The 22389-nt window shown below is 43.7% G+C and overlaps 1 protein-coding gene across 1 annotated transcript; it reads right to left on the bottom strand.

Annotated features, from left to right (window-relative positions):
- Positions 1-2372: 2372 nt before the first annotated feature.
- LOC311108366 (NF-kappa-B inhibitor epsilon-like) lies at positions 2373-12546 on the bottom strand. The gene is made up of 6 exons (XM_084151001.1): positions 11797-12546; positions 9123-9225; positions 7384-7594; positions 4983-5071; positions 4187-4435; positions 2373-3849 (listed from the first exon to the last, which is right to left on the bottom strand). Exons 1-6 carry the CDS (start codon positions 12144-12146, stop codon positions 3781-3783), a joined length of 1071 nt encoding a protein of 356 aa, XP_084007127.1. The 5' UTR covers positions 12147-12546; the 3' UTR covers positions 2373-3780.
- Positions 12547-22389: the final 9843 nt, after the last annotated feature.

Genomic DNA, 22389 nt, shown 5'->3' with positions numbered 1-22389 from the left:
TTCTGTTGCTTATTCTGACAGGGAGAACTGGTGCACTACCAGACCCTGTCCGTCAGTCTCTGAAACAGTTTGCAATGTTCCTGGAAATAATCCTGGTCAGCACTCCTAGTCGCTTGATACATACAGCCCCAGAGTCTTACATCTGCTTCTTGTCACAGGACACAAGAGCAGCCAGGTTTGTTTACTGATAGTAGAGTCATTTTAGGGCATTCATTCACTCAAAAGGGCGTTGACCATTAGTTTCACAAAACTGTGTCCTGGTTGGGGCAAATAAAGATTTGATTGTTCAGTTAGAGCGTTGACAAAATATAATTTGCACAACCCCTGCCAAACCAGTGGATTCCTAATCATCCGGAAAAACAAACTAGCCTTGCTTATCTGGCTTATATTTGAGTATTAACGAGTTTTGTCAAAGAATAAGTCATATAACTGTCAAAATAAAGGCTCAAATATGTCACTGGGCACACTGGTTGAATCAACATTGTTTCCTCGCCATTTCAATGAAATGATATTAAACCAACGTGGAATAGACATTGAATTGACGTCTGTGCCCAGAGGGTAAAATGCTTGTGAAAGAAAATATGCCAACATGCAAATAGAAGGTAAAACATTCCCCATCAACAAAGCCAAGAAATTAATCCCTCACCTCATTGAAAGGCTTCTTTATTCTCGGGCCCAGTCTTGCCTTAGGCCTGTGCTTGAATATGAATTATTGGCAGCCTGTCAGAGTACACCGAGAGCAAGTTATCCGGCTGAGTGGAATTTCCAGACTCATTGTACTAAAGGGAAGAACCCAACAACAACAATAAATATGATTTACCAAAAGCAGCAGACAGGAAACTGAGAAATAAGGAGGCTTTGTTCTCCTGAGTCAGCATCCTACGATTTTTACAAAAATTCATTGGATGGATTTGCGGTACATGCCGAGTCAGCAATAGCCTGCTAGAATGGCCCTATCAACAAAACATCTATTCGACCTCTAGTCTATATTAATGACATACAGTGCATTTGGAAAGTATTCAGACCCCTTGACTTTTTCCACATTTTGTTACATTACAGACTTATTCTAAAATGGATGAAATTGATTTTTTCCCTCATCAATCTGCACACAATACCCCATAATGACAAAACAAAAACAGTTTTTTGTAAATGTTTTCACATTTATACAAATGTTTAAACTGAAATACCTTATTTAAACCCTTTACTATGAGACTCGAAATTGACCTCAGGTGTGCCCTGTTTCCATTGATCATCCTTGAGATGTTTCTACAACTTGATTGGAGTCCACCTGTGGTAATTTCAATTGATTGGACATGATTTGGAAAGGCACACACCTGTCTATATAAGGTCCCACAGTTGACTGCATGTCAGAGCAAAAACCAAGCCATGAGGTCAAAGGAATTGTCCGTAGAGCTCCGAGACAGGTTTGTGTCGAGGCACAGATCTGGGGAAGGGTACCAAAACATGTCTGCAGCATTGAACGTCCCCAAGAACACAGTGGCCTCTATCATTTTTACCTGGAAGAAGTCTGGAACCACCAATACTCTTCCTAGAGCTGGCCGCCCAGCCAAACTGAGCAATCGGGGGAGAAGGGCCTTGGTCAGGGAGGTGACCAAGAACACGATGATCACTCAGAGCTCCAGAGTTCCTCTGTGGAGATGGGAGAACCTTCCAGAAGGACAACCATCTCTGCAGCACTCCTCAGTAAAAGGTACATGACAGCCCGCTTGGAGTTTGCCAAAATGCACCTAAATACTCTCAGACCATGAGAAACATCTCTGGAGAGACCTGAAAATAGCTGTGCAGCAACGCTCCCCATTCAACCTGACAGAGCTTGAGAGGATCTGCAGAGAGCTTGAGAGGATCTGCAGAGAAGAATGGGAGAAACTCCCCAAATACAGGTGTCCCAAGCATGTAGCGTCATACCCAAGAAGACTTGAGGCTGTAATCGCTGCCAAAGGCTCTTCAACAAAGTACTGAGTAAAGGGTCTGAATACTTATGTAAATGTGATATTTCAGTTGATTTATTTATAAATTAGCACAAATATCTGAAAACCTGTTTTTACTTTGTCATTATGGGGTATTGTGTGTAAATTGATGAGGGGGGAAAACAATTGAATCCATTTTAGATTAAGGCTGTAATGTAACAAAATGTGGGAAAAATCAAGGGGTCTGAATACTTTCCGAATGCACTGTAATTGATTAAATCCTAATTCCACATACCATAATTTTTGTATTATCCCCTTTGAGCACAGAGGGCCTGCTCAGATAGTATAGGTAGATTATTTATAAACAATTCATATGACACACATCCATGAAAAGAAACTCCGAACATATGTTTAGGAATGACAAGAAAAAAGTGAAACTGTATTGATTATATACTGTTTATTACAAAATGTGGAACTGTTAAGAGAAGGCTCAAAGATCAAAGCAAATTTATCAGAAAGAAGGAGGATGGTTAAACAGGGAAATTATAACTGTATTGAAAATCCATCCGTTATGATAAAATGTGTCTTACCAATACAGATACTGGCAAGGCAATGCATTCAAAGTAAAAACCGAGAAATGAAATATACAATGAAAGATATTAAGTTATGATAATAGATAAAGAACCTCTTTATGATAACAGATTTACAGTGACTAAAGTTTAATTGAAAATAAAAGTTCATTCTGAGCTGAAACTATTTTCACTTACAGCATGACAGCAATGCATTTTCTTAATCAATTAGTATACACATTTGATAAAGAGGTAGATTCCCTGTATTTTTATAGGGAAATTAAACATTTGAATTCTTCCCACTCATACTCATCTGTTTTTGGTAGTAAATGAATGTAGAAACAGAAGGAAAACTTTTTAAAGTGTCCAAGTGAGATTTAACTGCTCCTAGCATTTGAAAACATGTAAAGAACTAATTCAGTAGATATACATTTTCACCTTTGTACCTTTTTGCTAGTGGCGAAAAAGCAACTTTTCTCAGTGTACACATTTTCATACAGAGGGACGAATTCTAACTTTGGATTTTCATGCACAACTCAATCTTCCATTGACTTCAATGCATGATTAACACAAAAGGCATGCAGATAGCAGGTTAGTATTCAGCCCATATAGTATATAGTCATGATGTACACTGAGTGTACAACACATTAGGAACACCTTCCTAATATTGAGTTGTACCCCCCCTCCCCCCTTTGCCCTCAGAACAGCCTCAATTCATCGGGGCATGGACTCCACAAGGTGTCCAAAGCATTCCACAGGGATGCTGGCCCATGTTGACTCCAATGCTTCCCACAGTTGTGTCAAGTTGGCTGGATGTCCTTTGGATGGTGGGCCATTTTTGATACACACAGGAAACTGTTTAGCATGAAAAACCCAGCAGCGTTGCAGTTCTTGACACACTCAAACCGGTGCGCCTGGCACCTACAACCATACCCTGTTCAAAGGCACTTAAATATTTTGTCTTGCCCATTCACCCTCTGAATGGCACACATACACAATCCATGTCTCATTTAACCTATTTTCTCCCCTTCATCTACACTGATTGAAGTGGATTTAACAATAAGGGATCATAGCTTTCACCTGGTCAGTCTATGTCAGCAGGTGTTCCTAATGTTTTGTACACTCAGTGTACACACAATATAAATGAAAGTAAACCATCACACAATAACAAACATGATTGAAGTAAAGCTACAGTTTTCCGATGAGGCTCCATGATGAGGCTCCAGATGTTCATGATTCAAATGTCTCCAGCTGTAGAGTATATTCAGGTGGTGAGAGTACGCTCAGAATGGCCCTCCAACCACTGACCTGCCCTGGATTTGAATGTCATCAAAAGGGAAAAGAGCAAGGATCTGAAAGGAAGGCATATGGTGGGGGGTTATATTTCACATATTGTCTACCACTTATCCAGACAACAGTCCAGTCAGTCTCTTTCATAACAATAAATAAGCTGGGGATGTTACAATTTCCCCCCAAATCATCACAAATATGTATTTCTAGCGTTCTCAGTGAATATCATCCGGACTTCGAGTCAAACGCCAAATACACTTTGAGCTGATTTCCCAGACACCGATTAAGCCTATAGCTATCGTCCTGGACTAAAAAAGCATGTTCAGTGGAGAATCTTTTTTTAGTCCAGTACAAGGATTAACTTGTGTGTGGGAAACTGACCATTCCTGTATAACTCACATCATCATTGCCGTCAGCTAGATCCAGTGCCGTCTCATCCTCCATGTTCCTTAGCATCTTGTCGGCCCCAGACTGGCAGAGCAGGTTGGCGATGGCTGCGTCCTGCCGGCCTACCGCTAGGTGAAGTGGCGTGCAGCCGTTAAACATCGCCGTGTCCATGTCGGCTCCCATGTTCAGCAGCAGAGTCACAGAGAAGATGTCATGGAGCTCCACAGCCAGATGGAGAGCTGTCTTACCACTTGTACCTTCCTGGGGGACAGAGTGAAGACAGGCAAGGGTGAGGGAATCAGTAAATCCAATTTCCCTTAAAAAAAGGATAGGGTGAGGGTAAGGCCACCAGGGGGAGCAAAGCACCAAACAATCTTAGTAAGGAATGCTGGTCTGGGCCTATTCTCTGACACTTCAAGCATCTCCAGAAAAACCCCTAGTTCCCAGCCAGCCTCATCACGACCCAACTCTAATTACATAAATCCATCAGAACCCACTGAGCTCAGGCCGTATCACTATCAGTCTGTACCTCTAAATATGTTTGTTTTTTAAATACCATGTGTTCATTAATATATCACATTAGCTCATATCATGACACGATTCATTTATTTCAAGACAGTCCTCAAAAGTGTAGTTTCATCATCTAAGTCGAGGTAAATGTATATCTGCCCTTTACAAATGAAGAGGATTTAGCAAAGACACAACGTTATGAAGTACTAACTTCAGTATTACAGCACAATGTAATGCAGTACTTGAGTAATACAAGGTTATTGTAAGGGAGTACACCCGGGGGAGTCCCTGGACTAACCTGGATGTTGAGGTCTGTCCCTTTCTTCATCAGTAGCTTCATCAGACAATGCTGTCTGTTCACAGTGGCTAAGTGGAGACAGGTGAGACCTAAAAACAAATACTTTATTTTTATTTTTTTATCACCTTTCAAAAATCACCTTCCTGAATGAGAGATTAATTTGACTACATGTTATAGCTAGTATCAAACAAGCATAAGTAACGTCATGCCAGGTGACACACAATAACATACATAAGCTACATATCCAACAAAATATAAAATTGATTACAACCATAATCATGATTTCCATCTCCAAAATCTACTAAGCCGGGAACATCGAATACCAGCTCAACAGCAACAAAAAATAGTTTAGACCACAGTCTTGTTTCGCACAGAGCAATAAAACACAACACGCGAGGCAAGAGCAACCTCGCACAGACGCCGACATACTGTAGACGCCAACACATCAACAGGAAGTGGCACTAAATAAAAAGAGACATCACATCATGGTATCGTTATAGCCTCGCACACATTTACATTTACGTCATTTAGCAGACGCTCTTATCCAGAGCGACTTCCAAATGACACAGTGTGCAAGGTGGCAACAGCTGATCTTCCTGGGCCCTGTTCAGTAGGCAAACGTTATGGAAACGTTATGGTGTGAATACTTCGGAAAGTATTCACACCCCTTGACCTTTTTCCAAATGTTGTTGTGTTACAGCCTGAATTTAAAATTGATTAAATAGAGATTTTTTTTTGTCACTGGCCTACACACAATACCCCATAATGTCAAAATGGAATTATGTTTTTTGAAATGTTTACAAATGAATAAAAAATGAAAAGCTGAAATGTCTTGAGTCAATAAGTATTCAACCCCTTTGTTATGGCAAGCCTAAATAAATTCAGGAGTAAATATGTGCTTAACAAGTCACATAACAAGTTGCATGGACTCACTCTGTGTGCAATAATAGTGTTTAACATGACTTTTGAATGACTACCTCATCTTTGTAACCCACACATACAATTATCTGTTAGGTCCTACAGTGAATTTCAAACACAGATTCAACCACAAAGACCAGGGAGGTTTCCAATGCTTTGCAAAGAAGGGCACCTATTGGTAGATGGGTAAAAATAAAACAGCAGACATTGAATATCCCTTTGAGCATGGTGAAGTTATTAATTACTCTTTGGATGGTATCTCAATACACCCAGTCACTACAAAGATACAGGCGTCCTTCCTAACACAGTTGCCGGAGAGGAAGGAAACCGCTCAGGGATTTCACCATGAGGCCAATGGTGACTTACATAGTTTAATGGCTGTGATAGGAGAAAACTGAGGATGGATCAACAACATTGTAGTTACTCCACAATACTAACCTAAATGACAGAGTGAAAAGAAGGAAGCTTGTACAGAATAAATATATTAGAAAACATGAATCCTGTTTACAACAAAGCACTAAAGTAATACTGCAAAAAATGTGGCAAAGCAATTATTTTGTCCTGAATACAAAGTGTTATGTTTGGGGCAAATCCAATACAACACATTACTGAGTACCACTCTATATTTTCAAGCATAGCGGTGGCTGCATCATGTTATTGGTATGCTTGTAATCGTTAAGGGAGTTTTTCAAGATAAAATAGAAACGGAATGGAGCTAAGCACAGGAAAAATCCTAGAGGAAAACCTGGTTTAGTCACTGGGAGATGAATTCACCTTTCAGTAGGACAATAACCTAAAACACAAGGCCAAATCTACACTGGAATTGCTTACCAAGAAGACAGTGAAAGTTCCTGAGTGGCCGAGTTAACATTTTTACTTAAATCTGCCTGAAAATCTATGGCAAGACTTGAAAATGGTTGTCTAGCAATGATACATTTTGAAAAGAATAATGGGAAATATTATACAATCCAGGTGTGCAAAGCTCTTAAGAGCCTTACCCAGAAAGACTCACAGCTGTAATCGCTGCCAAACGTGATTCTAACATGTATTGACTCAGGGGTGTGGATATTTAAAGTTATTCGATTTCTGTATTTCATTTTCAATAAATGTGCAAAAATTATTGCTAGAAAATCTATTTAATACATTTTGAATTCAGGCTGTAACACAACAAAATGTGGAATAAGTCAAGGGGTATGAATACTTTCTGAAGGCACTTTACATTAACTAGAACACACATGCCACCCTGACATGTAGAATAAGGCATCGTTTCAGCTCTATTTATGACATTTCTATCTGTAACATTTCATGTTTGCCTACAGTAGGTGGCCCGGGGTTGTATTCATTAATGCATACGTTGAAAAACATTTTGCAAAGGAAAAAGAAAATGAGTGTTTCTTATACGGCAAGTCCAGGTAGTCCCTCCCTGTTTCAGTCCGTTTTTTCCCCATTTGGTGCCGAATAAATATGAGCCCTGCTCTCTCACCTCTCCAGTTCTGGGTCTCCAGCACAGAGCCCAGCATGCTGTGGGAGACATCCTGGGTCATCTCGGTGGCGCATGTAGCCCGGCCCTGTTCGCAGGCCACGTGGAGCGGCGTGTTGCCCTCCTGGTCCTGCAGCTCCAGGCTGGCCCCGTTCTCCACAAGGCCCCGCACCACCGAAGACAGGTTCAGGTAGGTGGCAAGGTGTAGCGGCGTCTAAGGAACACGCATAAAAATAGAATTACTACTATGGGGTACACTCAATATGGCCGCCAGTCCACCCATCACAGAACATTGACTTGGATGGGGATCCCCTTTCTAATAATTATATTTCTATGGAACCATGTACCAATCCGAACAAACAACCAACAAAGGGTTAGTATGGGAGGTTGGTGTGATATCTGACTTGGGAATCAGAATGGGCCCTCGTTTAAAGTGAATTTAGTACAATCAGGGTTGCTAAGAGCTGATCTAGGAGTTGATTTTAATTACAGTAGCTAGTATCGACACTGAGTGTACAAAACATTAGAAAAACCTTTCTAATATTGCGCTACACCCCTTTTTGCCCTCAGAACAGCCTCAATTTGTCGGGCATGGACTCAAAAGCGTTCCACAGGAATGCTGGCGCATGTTGTCTCCAATGCTTCCCACAGTTGTGTCAAGTTGGCTGGATGTCCTTTGGGTGGTGGACCATTCTTGATACACACGGGAAACTGTTGAGCGTGAAAAAAACAGCAGCGTTGCAGTTCTTGACACACTCGAACCGGTGCGCCTGGCACCTACTGCCATACCTCATTCAAAGGCACTTAAATATTTTGTTTTGCTATTCACCCTCTGAATGGCCCTCATACACAATCCATGTCTCAATTGTCTTAAAAATCCTTATTTAACCTGTCTCCTCCCCTTCATCTACACTGATTGAAGTGGATATAACAGGTGACATCAATAAGGGATCATAGTTTTCACCTAGATTCACCTGGTCAGTCTATGTCATTGAAAGAGCAAGTGTTCCTAATATTTTGTAACCTCAGTGTATGACTCATCTTTAGTATAGAATAGTTCAACTCTTTAATGCCATAGAAGGCTATACCAAGTGAGGGGATGAGCAACAATGCATTGGTAAGTAACTAAAATACAAATATGTAGGCCTAAGGCATTTCAATGCGGAACTGCTGATTGAACCGTGTAGGGGGGAATATAATGACTAATATAATCAGTAGGGCTTCCATTGCTTACGTGGCTTTTGGTAAAACTCTAACAGAACAGAGAAAGAACTATGTGTGTGTGAGTCACGGTGTAAAACGCTGACTTTGTCATTTCAGCTCTCTCTGCTTTCCTCTCTGACCCATCAGGATTTCTCCAGCCCCCCCCCCGTCCAGTTTACATGATTTTATCTATGAGACAGAGAACATTCCAGATAAGATTCCTCCACTCGTATTCGTTTTTTAAAGGCGGGAAAGCAGGGGAGTTTCCAATTTAATTTAAAATCTCTTATGAAATTACCCTGGATCCACCCACCGCCACCGAAGCGTTCCTGTGAGAGGATGCACTACTGGAGAAAGGGGAAGATCATTTCTCTTGAATTACACGATGCAGAAATAACATTACCACCTCCTCTGTCATCATAAACATTGGCAATTGCAATCGTCAAGAGGAAGTGTCATGAAGGTTAAGTCAGTTTCAGTACACCAGTACAACCAGTGTTGAGGGTGTAAAGAGAGGAGTGTTGCTTTGTTTACTGTACCTGGTACAAGTTGTTCTGGATGTCCAAGACATGTTTGGGGAACAGCTGTATCAATTGGTGGGCAAAGTGTTCATCTTCATGGATGATGGCTAAATGCAGGACTCTAGAAGGGGGACAAAAACAAAATAACTTTTCTCATTACATTTCTATAATAAATCAGATTGATTTATAAAGACCTATTTTCATTAAAGTTGTCATAAAGTGCTTTTGTGGTAACCCGGCCTTGGCCCCACAGCAAGCAAAAGCAGTTGAGTTGCTGTCACTTAAACATTGCATTCGACTAAAAGGTGAGCCGCCTGAGGAGAGTAGAATAGTTTCTCATTCAAAATGTCCAGTTACTTTCCTTTAAACGTTTAAAAGTAAGCAGCCTCAGGAGATAAGAACAATATATAATTTGATGGAAATAATTATCTGCTTGAGCATTCTTAGAATGATATCCAGACCTACCTGGAAATGTAGCACATTGCATGAATGTCAACTGGTTGGTTAGTCGGCCACACAGTGCTTATTGGTTGGTTAGTCGGCCACACATTGCTTATTGGTTGGTTAGTCGGCCACACAGTGCTTATTGGTTGGTTAGTCGGCCACACATTGCTTATTGGTTGGTTAGTCGGCCACACAGTGCTTATTGGTTGCGAATGTTGTGCAATAATGGAACTTTTATGCAAAGAATAGTCATGTCAGGAGGATGTTTCATTCCACAAAGCACTTTTCAAATATGTATCTTCTCGGGTATCATTCACCGTAACCATAGTTTTTTGAAGAAGAACAAACAAAACTATTGGGTGATAAAGGGATGTATAACAAACACAAACCACAGGCCTATGAACTTCAACTACACAGTTAAAATGCAAATGCAATGCATTTTGTTCTTTACTGCACCCCATGTATGCTGTCATCACATTTGGTTCATACAGTCAATGTGGAAAACAACAACACCAAGAAACACTCACCCCAAAAGCTAAAGGGGAAGTCTAGCAGACAAAAGAGCCAAATGCAGGAAATGGACACCACAGTGTTTTGTTTAACCTACAACAAGGCTTTCCAGAACACATTGTTCACACACTATTCCCTACAAAGTGTACTACTTTTGACCAGGGCTCTATTCCCTACATAGTACACTACTTTTGACCAGAGCTCCATTGTCAACCTAACTAACTGATGTGAAAGTAGTGTAGAAGGCCGATAACGCCAAAAGTATGCCTGTCTGTGGTAATTGTATGAGTTTCATTGACCAGCCTATTCTTGGGAGAGAATTACTCAGTGAAAATGTGCCCTGCCTCGTCTACCATGGGGAATTTCCAGGGCCGTGTCTTCTACACTTCTGCTTTCCAAGTCGACGCACCCCACAGGAGTTCATCCGCGATCAGCTCCGTGACAGCTTTCACACAAAGGCCTGAGAGTATGTATCACTCCACACTTAAACTCTCCTTTTAGTCGACATCACATGCTATGATGATTGGGCTTAGGATAAACATGACACACGCAAAGAACGAGCTGAGTTAACCCTGTGCAGGCTGAAACTACAGGCCTTTCCCCAATCCCTTTTTTATTCATCCAGACAGCAACAACAATTTGTGGTGGTTTTGATTGTTCGCTACAAATTCGTGCAGTAGGCCTAGCATACGAAAACGCATCCATCTTGAAATTGTTATTGTGTTTAACACACTCAGCCATCCAGTCATTCCACCAGACATGACCGCATTAATGAAAACGTCACCCGTTTGTTGACTGTGGTAATTTTAGCCTATGCTTTCATTGCCAGATGAAACCCCTAAGAGGACAGCCAAGGAGCTGCACCCGTCCAATTATGTAAGATCTACCAGGTTGGATCTCGAAGGGTCTCTAGGTGCTTGGGGCGAAGGGTTGGTTTTTGGATTGGGCACAAATGTATGGGGTAGGACAGACACCATATTGTGAATTAGAATTGAGTTGATTGATATTTGCATGGCCCAATTGGTACTCAATATAGCCTATGCTATGTATTTTAGACTGGTAAAAGTAATATTTTGGATAAAGATATTAAGGACACCACTGCTGCGACTCTGTTCTTTATTCTTACTCTTATTATTATCTATTCTGATGCCTAGTCACTTTACCCTGCGTTTATGTACATCTCTACCTTAAATAACTCGTATTCCTGCACATTGATCTGGTACTGGTACTCCCTGTATATAACTCCACATTGATCTGGTACTGGTACTCCCTGTATATAGTTCCACAGTGATCTGGTACTGGTACCCCCTGTATATAGCTCCATTCTTGTGAATTATATTCCTATTTTTAACTCCGCGTCGTTAGGAAGGGCTTGTAAGCAAACATTTCACGGTAGTCTACACCCGTTGTATTCCGCGCATTTGACAAATATAAATTCATTTGATACTGTCAAATTAAACTCAAATTAGCCTACCGTTGCCCGTATTTGTGTCTATACTGAAACATTTGTCAATTTGTGTCCAACAATAATTGTGGGCGGATCCCAATTTAATTAATTAAAATACAAAGTTAACCATGCCTTGGCTTGCACACACGTCCACGCATGCGTGTGTATCTTGAAACATTGTTCACCAAAACTTCGTCGTCATGACAAGAACACGTTTTACTTTTTCAAAAACATAGCCATAGGGTAAATTAAAATATGAGTTATTTAAAAATATGTAAATAAAAAACGTACGTGTCTCCATCTTCAGTGATGGTGGTGAGAAGGTTTTCTTCATGTTCACTACATTCTGTGTTCTCTGCGCTGTCATCTTTAGACTTTGAAATGTTGCAGCCCCCTATAATCTCACTCAAACTCTCAACATTTAGTGACGATGAGCCATAAGCAGAATCCAACCGCTCCTCTGTGCTGGTGATGGTCAATTTGTCCCTGGCTTCACTGGGTTCAGAAGTCGAATCCCGATTTGTTTTGGTAAAGGGGTCATCTTTCATTAAAGATTTGAAGGATTCAACACCAGAGTCCATTCGGTTATCCTCCAACAAATCAAATTTCCCCTTCGCATCTGCATCTGCGGCGCTTGCCATGGTGGCCCGCGACCCACAGTCACTCCAGGTAGGCTTGACCAATTTAATCCCTGAGAGGCCTATATGTTGCTTGATGTTGCGAGCAGTTCTCGGAGGAAAACTCGATCACACCTGAGTAGGAATTCACTGTTCCTTTCTGAAACCAAAGGTAGCGGTTGCGTTTCATACCACCGGGTCGAGCGCGTTTATTTTCCCCGCACACCACCAGTTTAGGCTACATGAAAATAAGTGGTCATCTTGCAACACCGCGCATAAATGGTATAAACGCTTCCCTCCACGCAAAATGGGGCATTTAATTCAAAACATCATAAGAGTCTTAACATCAGCAACAGGCTTCAAAATAACTTTGGTACCGTCATAACCTATGGTAAACCTGCATAGTTGAGAGCATGTGAACGATGAAACGCGATAGGGGAAGCGCTCTGCGTTTACGTGAAAAGGCGGACTGTTTTTGGCCCGCGATGGGGATGGGGAATCCCCGAAATGCGTATTATGCGCTTACATTACAACCACCCCCAACGCCTTGGAGTCTCCTTGGCTTTACAGAGTAGGTTTGACCTACACTCTCCGTACCATACTTTCATTTGTGTTTTTTTCTAAACTAGTGTGTCACAATGTTTCAGTGAGTAGAGACCATATGATAGGCCTAAAATAGAATAGCCTAGACCTATACTCTAATGTTGCAATATGGAGACATATAACTTTTGTAGATACAGTGCCTTCACAAAGTATTCACACCCCTTGACTTTTTCAAAATGTTGTTGTGTTACAGCCTGAATTTAAAATTGATTAAATTAAGATTTTTTTGGTCACTGGCCTACACACAATACCATAATGTCAAAGTGGAATTATGCTTTTAGATTATTTTATTTTTTTAGAAAGGCTGAAATGTCTTGAGTCAATAAGTATTCAACCCCTTTGTTATGGCACGCCTAAATACGTTCAGGAGTAAAACAACAAGTCACAAAATACGTTGCATGGACTCTGTGTGCAATAATAGTGTTTAACATGATTTTTGAATGACTACCTCATCTCTGTACCCCACACATATAATTATCTGTAAAGTCCCTCAGTCGAGCAGTGAATTTCAAACAGATTCAACCACAAAGACCAGGGAGGTTTTCCAATGCCTTGCTAAGTAGGTAGATGGGTAAAAAAATATCATTTTGAGCATGGTGAAGTTATTAATTACACTTTGGGTGGTGTACCAATACACCCAGTTACTACAAAGATACAGGCGTCCTTCCTAACACAGTTGCCGGAGAGGAAGGAAACCGCTCAGGGATTTCACCATGAGGCCAATGGTGACTTTAAAACAGTTACAGAGTGTAATGGCTGTGATAGGAGAAAACTGAGGATGGATCAACAACATTGTAGTTACTCCACAAAACTAACCTAATTGACAGAGTGAAAAGAAGGAAGCTTGTACAGAATACAAATATTCAAAAACATGCATCCTGTTTGCAACAAGGCACAAAAGCAATACTGCAAAAAAATGTGGCAAAGCAATTAACTTTTTGTCCTGAATACAAAGTCTTATGTTTGGGGCTGTCACGATTTTCGTATGAAGCAGACCAAGGCGCAGCATGATATGCGTACATCTTTTAATGAGTACTTTACAAAAATAACAAAACAACAAAACGATACGTGAAGTCCTAAGGTTAACAAAACACAAACCTCTCCAGAACAAGATCCCACAAATAACAAGTGCAAAACAGGCTGCCTAAGTATGGTTCCCAATCAGAGACAACAAGCCACCCCGGCCAACATAGAAACACATAAACTAGAACATAAACATAGAACACTCCTGAGTGGCGCAGTGGTCTAAGGCACTGCATCGCAGTGCTAACTGTGCCACTAGAGATCCTGGTTCGAATCCAGGCTCTGTCGCAGCCGGCCGCGACCAGGAGACTCACGGGCGGCGCACAATTGGCCCAGGGTAGGGGAGGGAATGGCCGGCAGGGATGTAGCTCAGTTGATAGAGCATGGCGTTTGCAACGCCAGGGTTGTGGGTTCGATTCCCACGGGGGGCCAGTATAATTTAAAAAAAATAAATAATGTATTCACTAACTGTAAGTCACTCTGGATAAGAGCGTCTGCTAAATGACTAAAATGTAAATGTAACACTAAACATAGAAACTAACACCCTGGCTCAACATATGAGTCCCCAGAGCCAGGGCGACCGCGCCAACTAAACCCAACAGGGGAGGGGCCTGGTGGGCATTCCACCTCGGAGGCGGCTCTGGGCGTGACCACCACTCTCTCGCTACCCCCCGTAGCGCCCCTGGTCTGGTCTGGCCCCGCTGGACTGGACATCGGTGGAGCGGATTGCTTAGGCTCCGGTGTGGAGCAGCTGACCGGTACCTGACCAGGCACGGGCTGTGCCAGACTGACGACGCGCACCACTGGCTTGGTGCGGGGAGCAGGAATGGGCCGGACCGGGCTGATGACGCACACCACTTGCGGGGAGCAGGAACGGGCCGGACCGGGCTGACGACGCGCACCACTGGCTTGGTGCGGGGAGCAGGAACAGGCCGGGCCGGCGACGCGCACCACAGGCTTGGTGCGAGGGGCAGGAACAGGCCGGGCCGTACTGGGAACACGCACCACTAACTTAGTGCGGGGAGCAGGAACGGGCCGGGCCGGACTGGGAACACGCACCACTAACCTAGTGCGGGGAGCACGCACCACAAAATTAGTGCGGGGAGCAGGACCGAGCCGGACCGTACTGGGAACACACACCACTGGCCTTGTGCGGGAAGCAGGAACGGGTCGGGACGTACTGGGAACACGCACCACTAACTTAGTGCAGGGATCAGGAACGGGCCGGACCGGACTGGTGACACACACCACTTGCTTGGTGCGAGGGGACTGGGTTTCCTCATAAACCTCTGCTCCCTCTGCTGCCTAACCAGTTCCTCTCGCCGTGCCTCTACACTCTCCTTCTCCCTTATCGCCTCCAGTAGTTCCTCCCTCTGACCAATTAACTCCTGCTCCCTCATGACCAATAGCCCCCGTAACCTGGTGGCCTCCTCTCCTATTCTGCAGATTCGCCCTGTAGCTGCCTCCTGCTGCCCCGTCGTCCAAGCCGTGTGCCCCCCCCCAAAAAATTATTGGGGTTGCCTCTTGCGTGTCCGACGTCGGCACGGTTGGCGCCGCTACTCCTCTCTATGGCGCGCCTCCACAGTCTCCTCCCACGGACGGCGATCCATTCCGGCCTGGATTTCCTCCCAAGTCCAGGATCCCTTCCCGTCCAGGATCTCCTCCCAAGTCCAGGCTGTCTGCTCCTGGACACGCTGCTTGGTCCTGTTATGGTGGGATCTTCTGTCACGATCGTCGTAAGCAACGGACCAAGGCGCAGCGTGATATGCGTACATCTTTTAAGTCCTAAGGTTAACAAAACACAAACCTCTCCGGAACAAGATCCCACAAATAACAAGTGCAAAACAGGCTGCCTAAGTATGGTTCCCAATCAGAGACAACAAGCCACAGCTGCCTCTGATTGGGAACCACCCCGGCCAACATAGAAACACATAAACTAGAACATAAACATAGAACACTAAACATAGAAACTAACACCCTGGCTCAACATATAAGAGTCCCCAGAGCCAGGGCGTGACAGGGGCAAATACAATACAACATATTACTGACTACTGCATCATGTTATGGGTATGCTTGTAATCGTTAATGACTGGGGAGTTTTTCAGGATAAAAAAGAAACGGAATGGAGCTAAGCACAGGCAAAATCCTAGAAAAAAACCTGGTTCAGTCTGCTTACCACCAGACACTTGGAGATGAATTCACCTTTCAGCAGGACAATAACTTAAAACACAAGGCCAAATATACACTGGAGTTGCTTACCAAGAAGACAGTGAATGCTCCTGAGTGGCCGAGTTACATTTTTACTTAAATCTGCTTGAAAATCTATGACAAGACTTGAAAATGGTTGTCTAGCGATGACCAACAACCCACTTGACACGGCTTGAAGAATTTTGAAAAGAATAATGTGCAAATATTGTACAAACCAGGTGTGCAAAGCTCTTAGACACTTACCCAGAAAGACTCACAGCTGTAATCGCTGCCAAAGGTGATTCTAACATTTGTTGTCTCAGGGGTGTGAATACTTATGTAAATTCAATATTTCATTTTCATTTTCAATACATTCGCAAACATTTCTAAAAACATGTTTTCACTTTGTCATTATGGAGTATTATGTGTAGATGGGTGAGGGAAAACATATATTTAATCCATTTTGAATTCAGGCTGTAACACAGCAAAATGTGGAATAAGTCAAGGGGTATGAATACTTTCTGAAGGCACTGTATGAGTAAGCATTCACAATAGGCCTAATAAAAACATAGAAATACAACTTGTGGCCTATAGTATAGCATACTAATGCTTACTCACTGTAAACACAACTTCAGTGGCCAATACAGCCTACTAGGTTAATGCTTACTCACTGTAAACCTAACTTTAGTGGCCTATAGAAAAGCCTACTAATGCTTACTCACTGTAAATACAACTGCAGGAGTTTCAGTGCAAGACTTGTAGCCTCATTTTCCAGCAGAGAGCACTGGCCAGCTTTTTTTAATCCAACCCCAAAATGTATTTTTTACTTTGGTGTTCAATAGGTCTCCTGTAGGCTATTTCTCCTCTCTGATTCAAATCAAATCTAATGTTACATACAAATACATCAGGTTTAGACAATACAGTGAAATGCTTACTCACAAACCCTTAACCAACAATGCAGTTTTTAAGAAAATAAAAAAATTCAGTGTTAATTAAAAAATTGCTAATAATTAAAGAGCAGCAGTAAAATAAAATAACAGTAGGGAGGCTATATACAGGGGGTACCGGTACAGAGTCAATGTGCGGGGGCACCGGTTAGTCAAGGTAATTGAGGTAATATGTACATATGGGTAGAGTTAAAGTGACTATGCATAAATAATAAACAAGAGTAGCAGCAGCGTAAAAGAGGGGGGTGGGGGGGGGGCGCAATGCAAATAGTCTGGGTAGCCATGATTAGCTGTTCAGGAGTCTTATGGCTTGGGGGTAGAAGCTGTTAAGAAGCCTTTTGGACCTAGACTTGGCGCTCCGGTACCGCTTGCCGTGCGGTAGCAAAGAGAACAGTCTATGACTAGGGTGGCTGGAGTCTTTGATAATTTTTAGGGCCTTCCTCTGACACCGCCTGGTATGGAGGTGCTGGATGGCAGGAAGCTTGGCCCCAGTGATGTACTGGGCCGTACGCACTACCCTCTGTAGTGCCTTGCGGTCGGAGGCTGAGCAGTTGCCATACCAGGCGGTGATGCAACCAGTCAGGATGCTCTCGATGGTGCAGCTGGATAACTTTTTGAGGATCTGAGGACCCATGCCAAATCTTTCCAGTTTCCTGAGGGGGAATAGGCTTTGTTGTGCCCTCTTCCCGACTGTCTTGGTGTGTTTGGACCATGATTGTTTGTTGGTGATGTGGACACCAAGGAACTTGAAGCTCTCAACCTGTTCCACAACAGCCCCGTCGATGAGAATGGGGGTGTGCTCGGTCCTCCTTTTCCTGTAGTCCACAATCATCTCCTTTGTCTTGATCAATTTGAGGGAGAGGTTGTTATCCTGGCACCACACGGCCAGGTATCTGACCTCCTCCCTATAGGCTGTCTCATCGTTGTCTGTGATCAGGCCTACCACTGTTGTGTCGTCAGCAAACTTAATGATGGTGTTGGAGTCGTGCCTGGCCATGCAGTCATGGGTGAACAGGGAGTACAGGAGGGGACTGAGCACGCACCCCTGAGGGGCACCCGTGTTGAAGATCAGCGTGGCAGATGTGTTGTTACCTACCCTTACCACCTGGGGGCGGCCCGTCAGGAAGTCCAGGATCCAGTTGCAGAGGGAGGTGTTTAGTCCCAGGGTCCTTAGCTTAGTGATGAGCTTTGAGGGCACTATGGTGTTGAACACTGAGCTGTAGTCAATGAATAGCATTCTCACGTAGGTGTTCCTCTTGTCCGGGTGGGAAAGGGCAGTGTGGAGTGCAATAGAGATTGAATCATCTGTGGATATGTTGGGGCGGTATGCAAATTGGAGTGGGTCTAGGGTTTCTGGGATAATGGTGTTGATGTGAGCCATGACCAGCCTTTCAAAGCACTTCATGGCTACAGACATGAGTGCCATGGGTCGGTAGTCATTTAGGCAGGTTATCTTAGTGTTCTTGGGCACAGGGACTATGGTGGTCTGCTTGAAACATGTTGGTATTACAGACTCAGTCAGGGACATGTTGAAAATGTCAGTGAAGACACTTGCCAGTTGGTCAGTGCATGCTCTGAGTACACGTCCTGGTAATCCGTCTGGCCATGCGGCCTTGTGAATGTTGACCTGCTTAAAAGTCTTACTCATGGTATCACAATTAAATAAAGAGGTATCATTTCATCTGTAGCATATTCTTGGTAACAAAGGAGAAAAATGTGTTCATGGGTGGACAGAGGCTAGTAAGCTGAAATCTGCCAAAATGCCACACCATTCCATGGGAGTCAAACCTGACCATAAATCACTTTCCCCTTTTAAAATTAAGCCTAATATCAGTATGGCCATTAGAGGGCAGAATCAGCCATGTTATAGCAGATTGTTCACCTTTGAGAGTTGATACCATGCCTTACAGCCTACAAGCGATAATAAAAATACATAAGGATTAGATATAACAAGATGTTAATACATGTTGTTACTTACTTGTTTGACTACAACATTACTACAGCATTACTGCAGAATTACTACAGCATTACTACAGCATTACTACAGCATAACCTTAGCATTACTGCAGAATTACTACAGCATTACTACATAATTACTACAGCATTACTGCAGAATTACTACAGCATTACTACAGCATTACTACAGCATTACTACAGCATTACTGCAGCATTACTACAGAATTACTACAGCATTACTACAGCATTACTACAGCATTACTGCAGAATTACTACAGCATTACTGCAGCATTACTACAGCATTACTGCAGCATTACTACAGCATTACTACAGCATGATTACAGTATTACTGCAGCATTACTACAGCATTACTGCAGCATTACTACAGCATTACTGCATAATTACTACAGCATTACTACAGCATTACAGAAACATAGTGCTACAGAGGATTGCTTGAAAAATATTAACTATAGTAGGCCTAGTCTTGCCCATAGCATGAAAAGCTACTCAACAGATTTTCTGTGCATTTCAACTTGCTGTCAAGAGCCGCTGTTGCAAATTTGGGCCTGCAGTTAATGTCATTAATGTTCCAAGTGCAATCATATCTGGCCATGCTTTTTGAATGATTAGATAAGTTAATTATATCATGCTCACGTAGTCACTGTGCCATCTAATAACATCACTCTAGGGTGAGCCATAAAACTGGATAAGGTCAAACTAGCTTACTGGGAACTTGTGTTAAAGGCTTAGATCTTCACTGAGCCAAGGATGGTTTTCATTGAGTAGGCTACAGTTCTGTCAATCAATTGGTCTTTATCAGTGGACAGTCAGACTATATCAATTGGACTTTGAGCAAAATCTCTATTCAATCAGAGGCCCACATCAGAAATTATTTGTTGACTTATTGTTGTTATTCTCTAAAACGTGTGAATGGCTGTTTTTCTTGTGTTCGTGATACGGATGTGTGTGTGTGTGTGTGTGTGTGTGTGTGTGTGTTAATAGAATACAATAAAATCCATCAATCTCAATCAATCAGTTTGGGAAATATGACTAGGTTGTTCTGGCACAACAGTCTGCTTTAAGTGGCACTTAAGTTTCCCCTTCACCTCATTTAACACCTGATTTACTTAACAAAAGGAACATCTTAATAGATGGTCCAGGTAAGTCATTGTGGGGGGGGGCTTTCCTCTTTTGTTCTTTATTGCTCCTCTATTGTTCCTCAAGCAAGGGGGGAGGGCAATGACATCACGACTTCCCATCAAACCAACTCCTTGAATGCCCTAATCCGTGAGGTTTGTTTGCAGTTGTGTAAAAAAACACTATTTTGCTAAAAACTTGTTTTTACCCTTTAGTGTGTGTAATTTACTGTATCTATAGGCCTACTTGGGATATCACTTTTCAACAGGAAAAGTAAAAACATTACTGGAGGACAATGTTTTTACTTTTCGGGCAGCGGAGCGGAAATGGAAGAAAACTAAACTCCCTGCCGACCTGGCATCTTTTCACTCCCTCCTCTCTACATTTTCTTCATCTGTTTCTGCTGCTAAGGCCACTTTCTACCACTCTAAATTCCAAGCATCTGCCTCTAACCCTAGGAAGCTCTTTGCCACATTTTCCTCCCTCCTGGATCCTCCCCCCCCCGCCCCCCCCCTCCTCTCTCTCTGTGGATGACTTCGTCAACCACTTTGAAAAGAAGGTTGACGACATTCGATCCTCGTTTGTTAAGTCTAATGACACTGCTGGTCCTACTCACACTGCCCTACCCTATGCTTTGACTTCTTTCTCCCCTCTCTCTCCAGATAAAATCCTGCGACTTGTGACTGCAGGCCGCCCAACAACCTGCCCGCTTGACCCAATCCCCTCCTCTCTTCTCCAGACCATCTCCGGTGACCTTCTCCCCTACCTCACCTCGCTGATCAACTCATCCTTGACCGCTGGCCATGTCCCTTCCGTCTTCAAGAGAGCGAGAGTTGCTCCCCTTCTCAAAAAACCAACACTCGATCCCACTGATGTCAACAACTACAGACCAGTATCCCTTCTTTCTTTTCAAAACTATTGAGCGTGCCGTCTTTAGCCAACTCTCTTGCTATCTCTCTCAGAATGACCTTCTTGATCCAAACCAGTCAGGTTTCAGGACTGGTCATTCAACTGAGACTGCTCTTCTCTGTGTCACGGAGGCTCTCCGCACTGCTAAAGCTAACTCTCTCTCCTCTGCTCTTGTCCTTCTAGACCTGTCTGCTGCCTTTGATACTGTGAACCATCAGATCCTCCTCTCCACCCTCTCCGAGCTGGGCATCTCCGGCGCGGCTCACTCCTGGATTGCGTCCTACCTGACCGGTCGCTCCTACCAAGTGGCGTGGCGAGAAGCTGTCTCCGCACCACGTGCTCTCACCACTGGTGTCCCCCAGGGCTCAGTTCTAGGCCCTCTCCTTTTCTCCCTATACACCAAGTCACTTGGCTCTGTCATATCCTCACATGGCCTCTCCTATCATTGCTACGCTGACGATACACAACTAATCTTCTCCTTTCCCCCTTCTGATAACCAGGTGGCGAATCGCATCTCTGCATGTCTGGCAGACATATCAGTATGGATGACGGATCACCACCTCAAGCTGAACCCTGGCAAGACGGAGCTGCTCTTCCTCCCGGGGAAGGACTGCCCGTTCCATGATCTCGCCATCACGGTTGACAACTCCGCTGTGTCCTCCTCCCAGAGTGCGAAGAGCCTAGGCGTGACCCTGGACAACACCCTGTCGTTCTCCGCCAACATCAAGGCGGTGACCCGCTCCTGCAGGTTCATGCTCTACAACATTCGGAGAGTACGACCCTGCCTTACACAGGAAGCGGCACAGGTCCTAATCCAGGCACTTGTCATCTCCCGTCTGGACTACTGCAACTCGCTGTTGGCTGGCCTCCCTGCCTGTGCCATTAAACCCCTACAACTCATCCAGAATGCCGCAGCCCGTCTGGTGTTCAACCTTCCCAAGTTCTCTCACGTCACCCCCCTCCTCCGCACACTCCACTGGCTTCCAGTTGAAGCTCGCATCCGCTACAAGACCATGGTGCTTGCCTATGGAGCAGTGAGGGGAACGGCACCTCTGTACCTTCGGGCTCTGATCAGTCCCTACACCCAAACGAGGGCATTGCGTTCATCCACCTCTGGCCTGCTGGCTCCCCTTCCTCTGCGGAAGCATAGTTCCCGCTCAGCCCAGTCAAAACTGTTCGCTGCTCTGGCACCCCAATGGTGGAACAAGCTCCCTCACGACGCCAGGACAGCGGAGTCACTCACCACCTTCCGGAGACATTTGAAACCCCACCTCTTTAAGGAATACCTGGGATAGGATAAAGTAATCCTTCTACCCCCCCCCCCCAAAAAAAAAATGTGTAAAGTGATTATCCCACTGGCTATAGGGTGAACGCACCAATTGGTGAGTCGCTCTGGATAAGAGCGTCTGCTAAATGACGTAAATGTGCCCTTGAGCAAGGCACTTAACCCTAATTGCTCCTGTAAGTTGCTCTGGATAAGAGCGTCTGCTAAATGACTAAAATGT

This window comes from Coregonus lavaretus (assembly GCF_964263955.1).
Source record: "Coregonus lavaretus genome assembly, chromosome: 33".
Lineage (NCBI taxonomy): Eukaryota > Metazoa > Chordata > Actinopteri > Salmoniformes > Salmonidae > Coregonus > Coregonus lavaretus.
The sequence above is the reverse complement of the archived record's forward strand: the minus strand, read 5'-3'. Positions and strand labels throughout refer to the sequence as shown.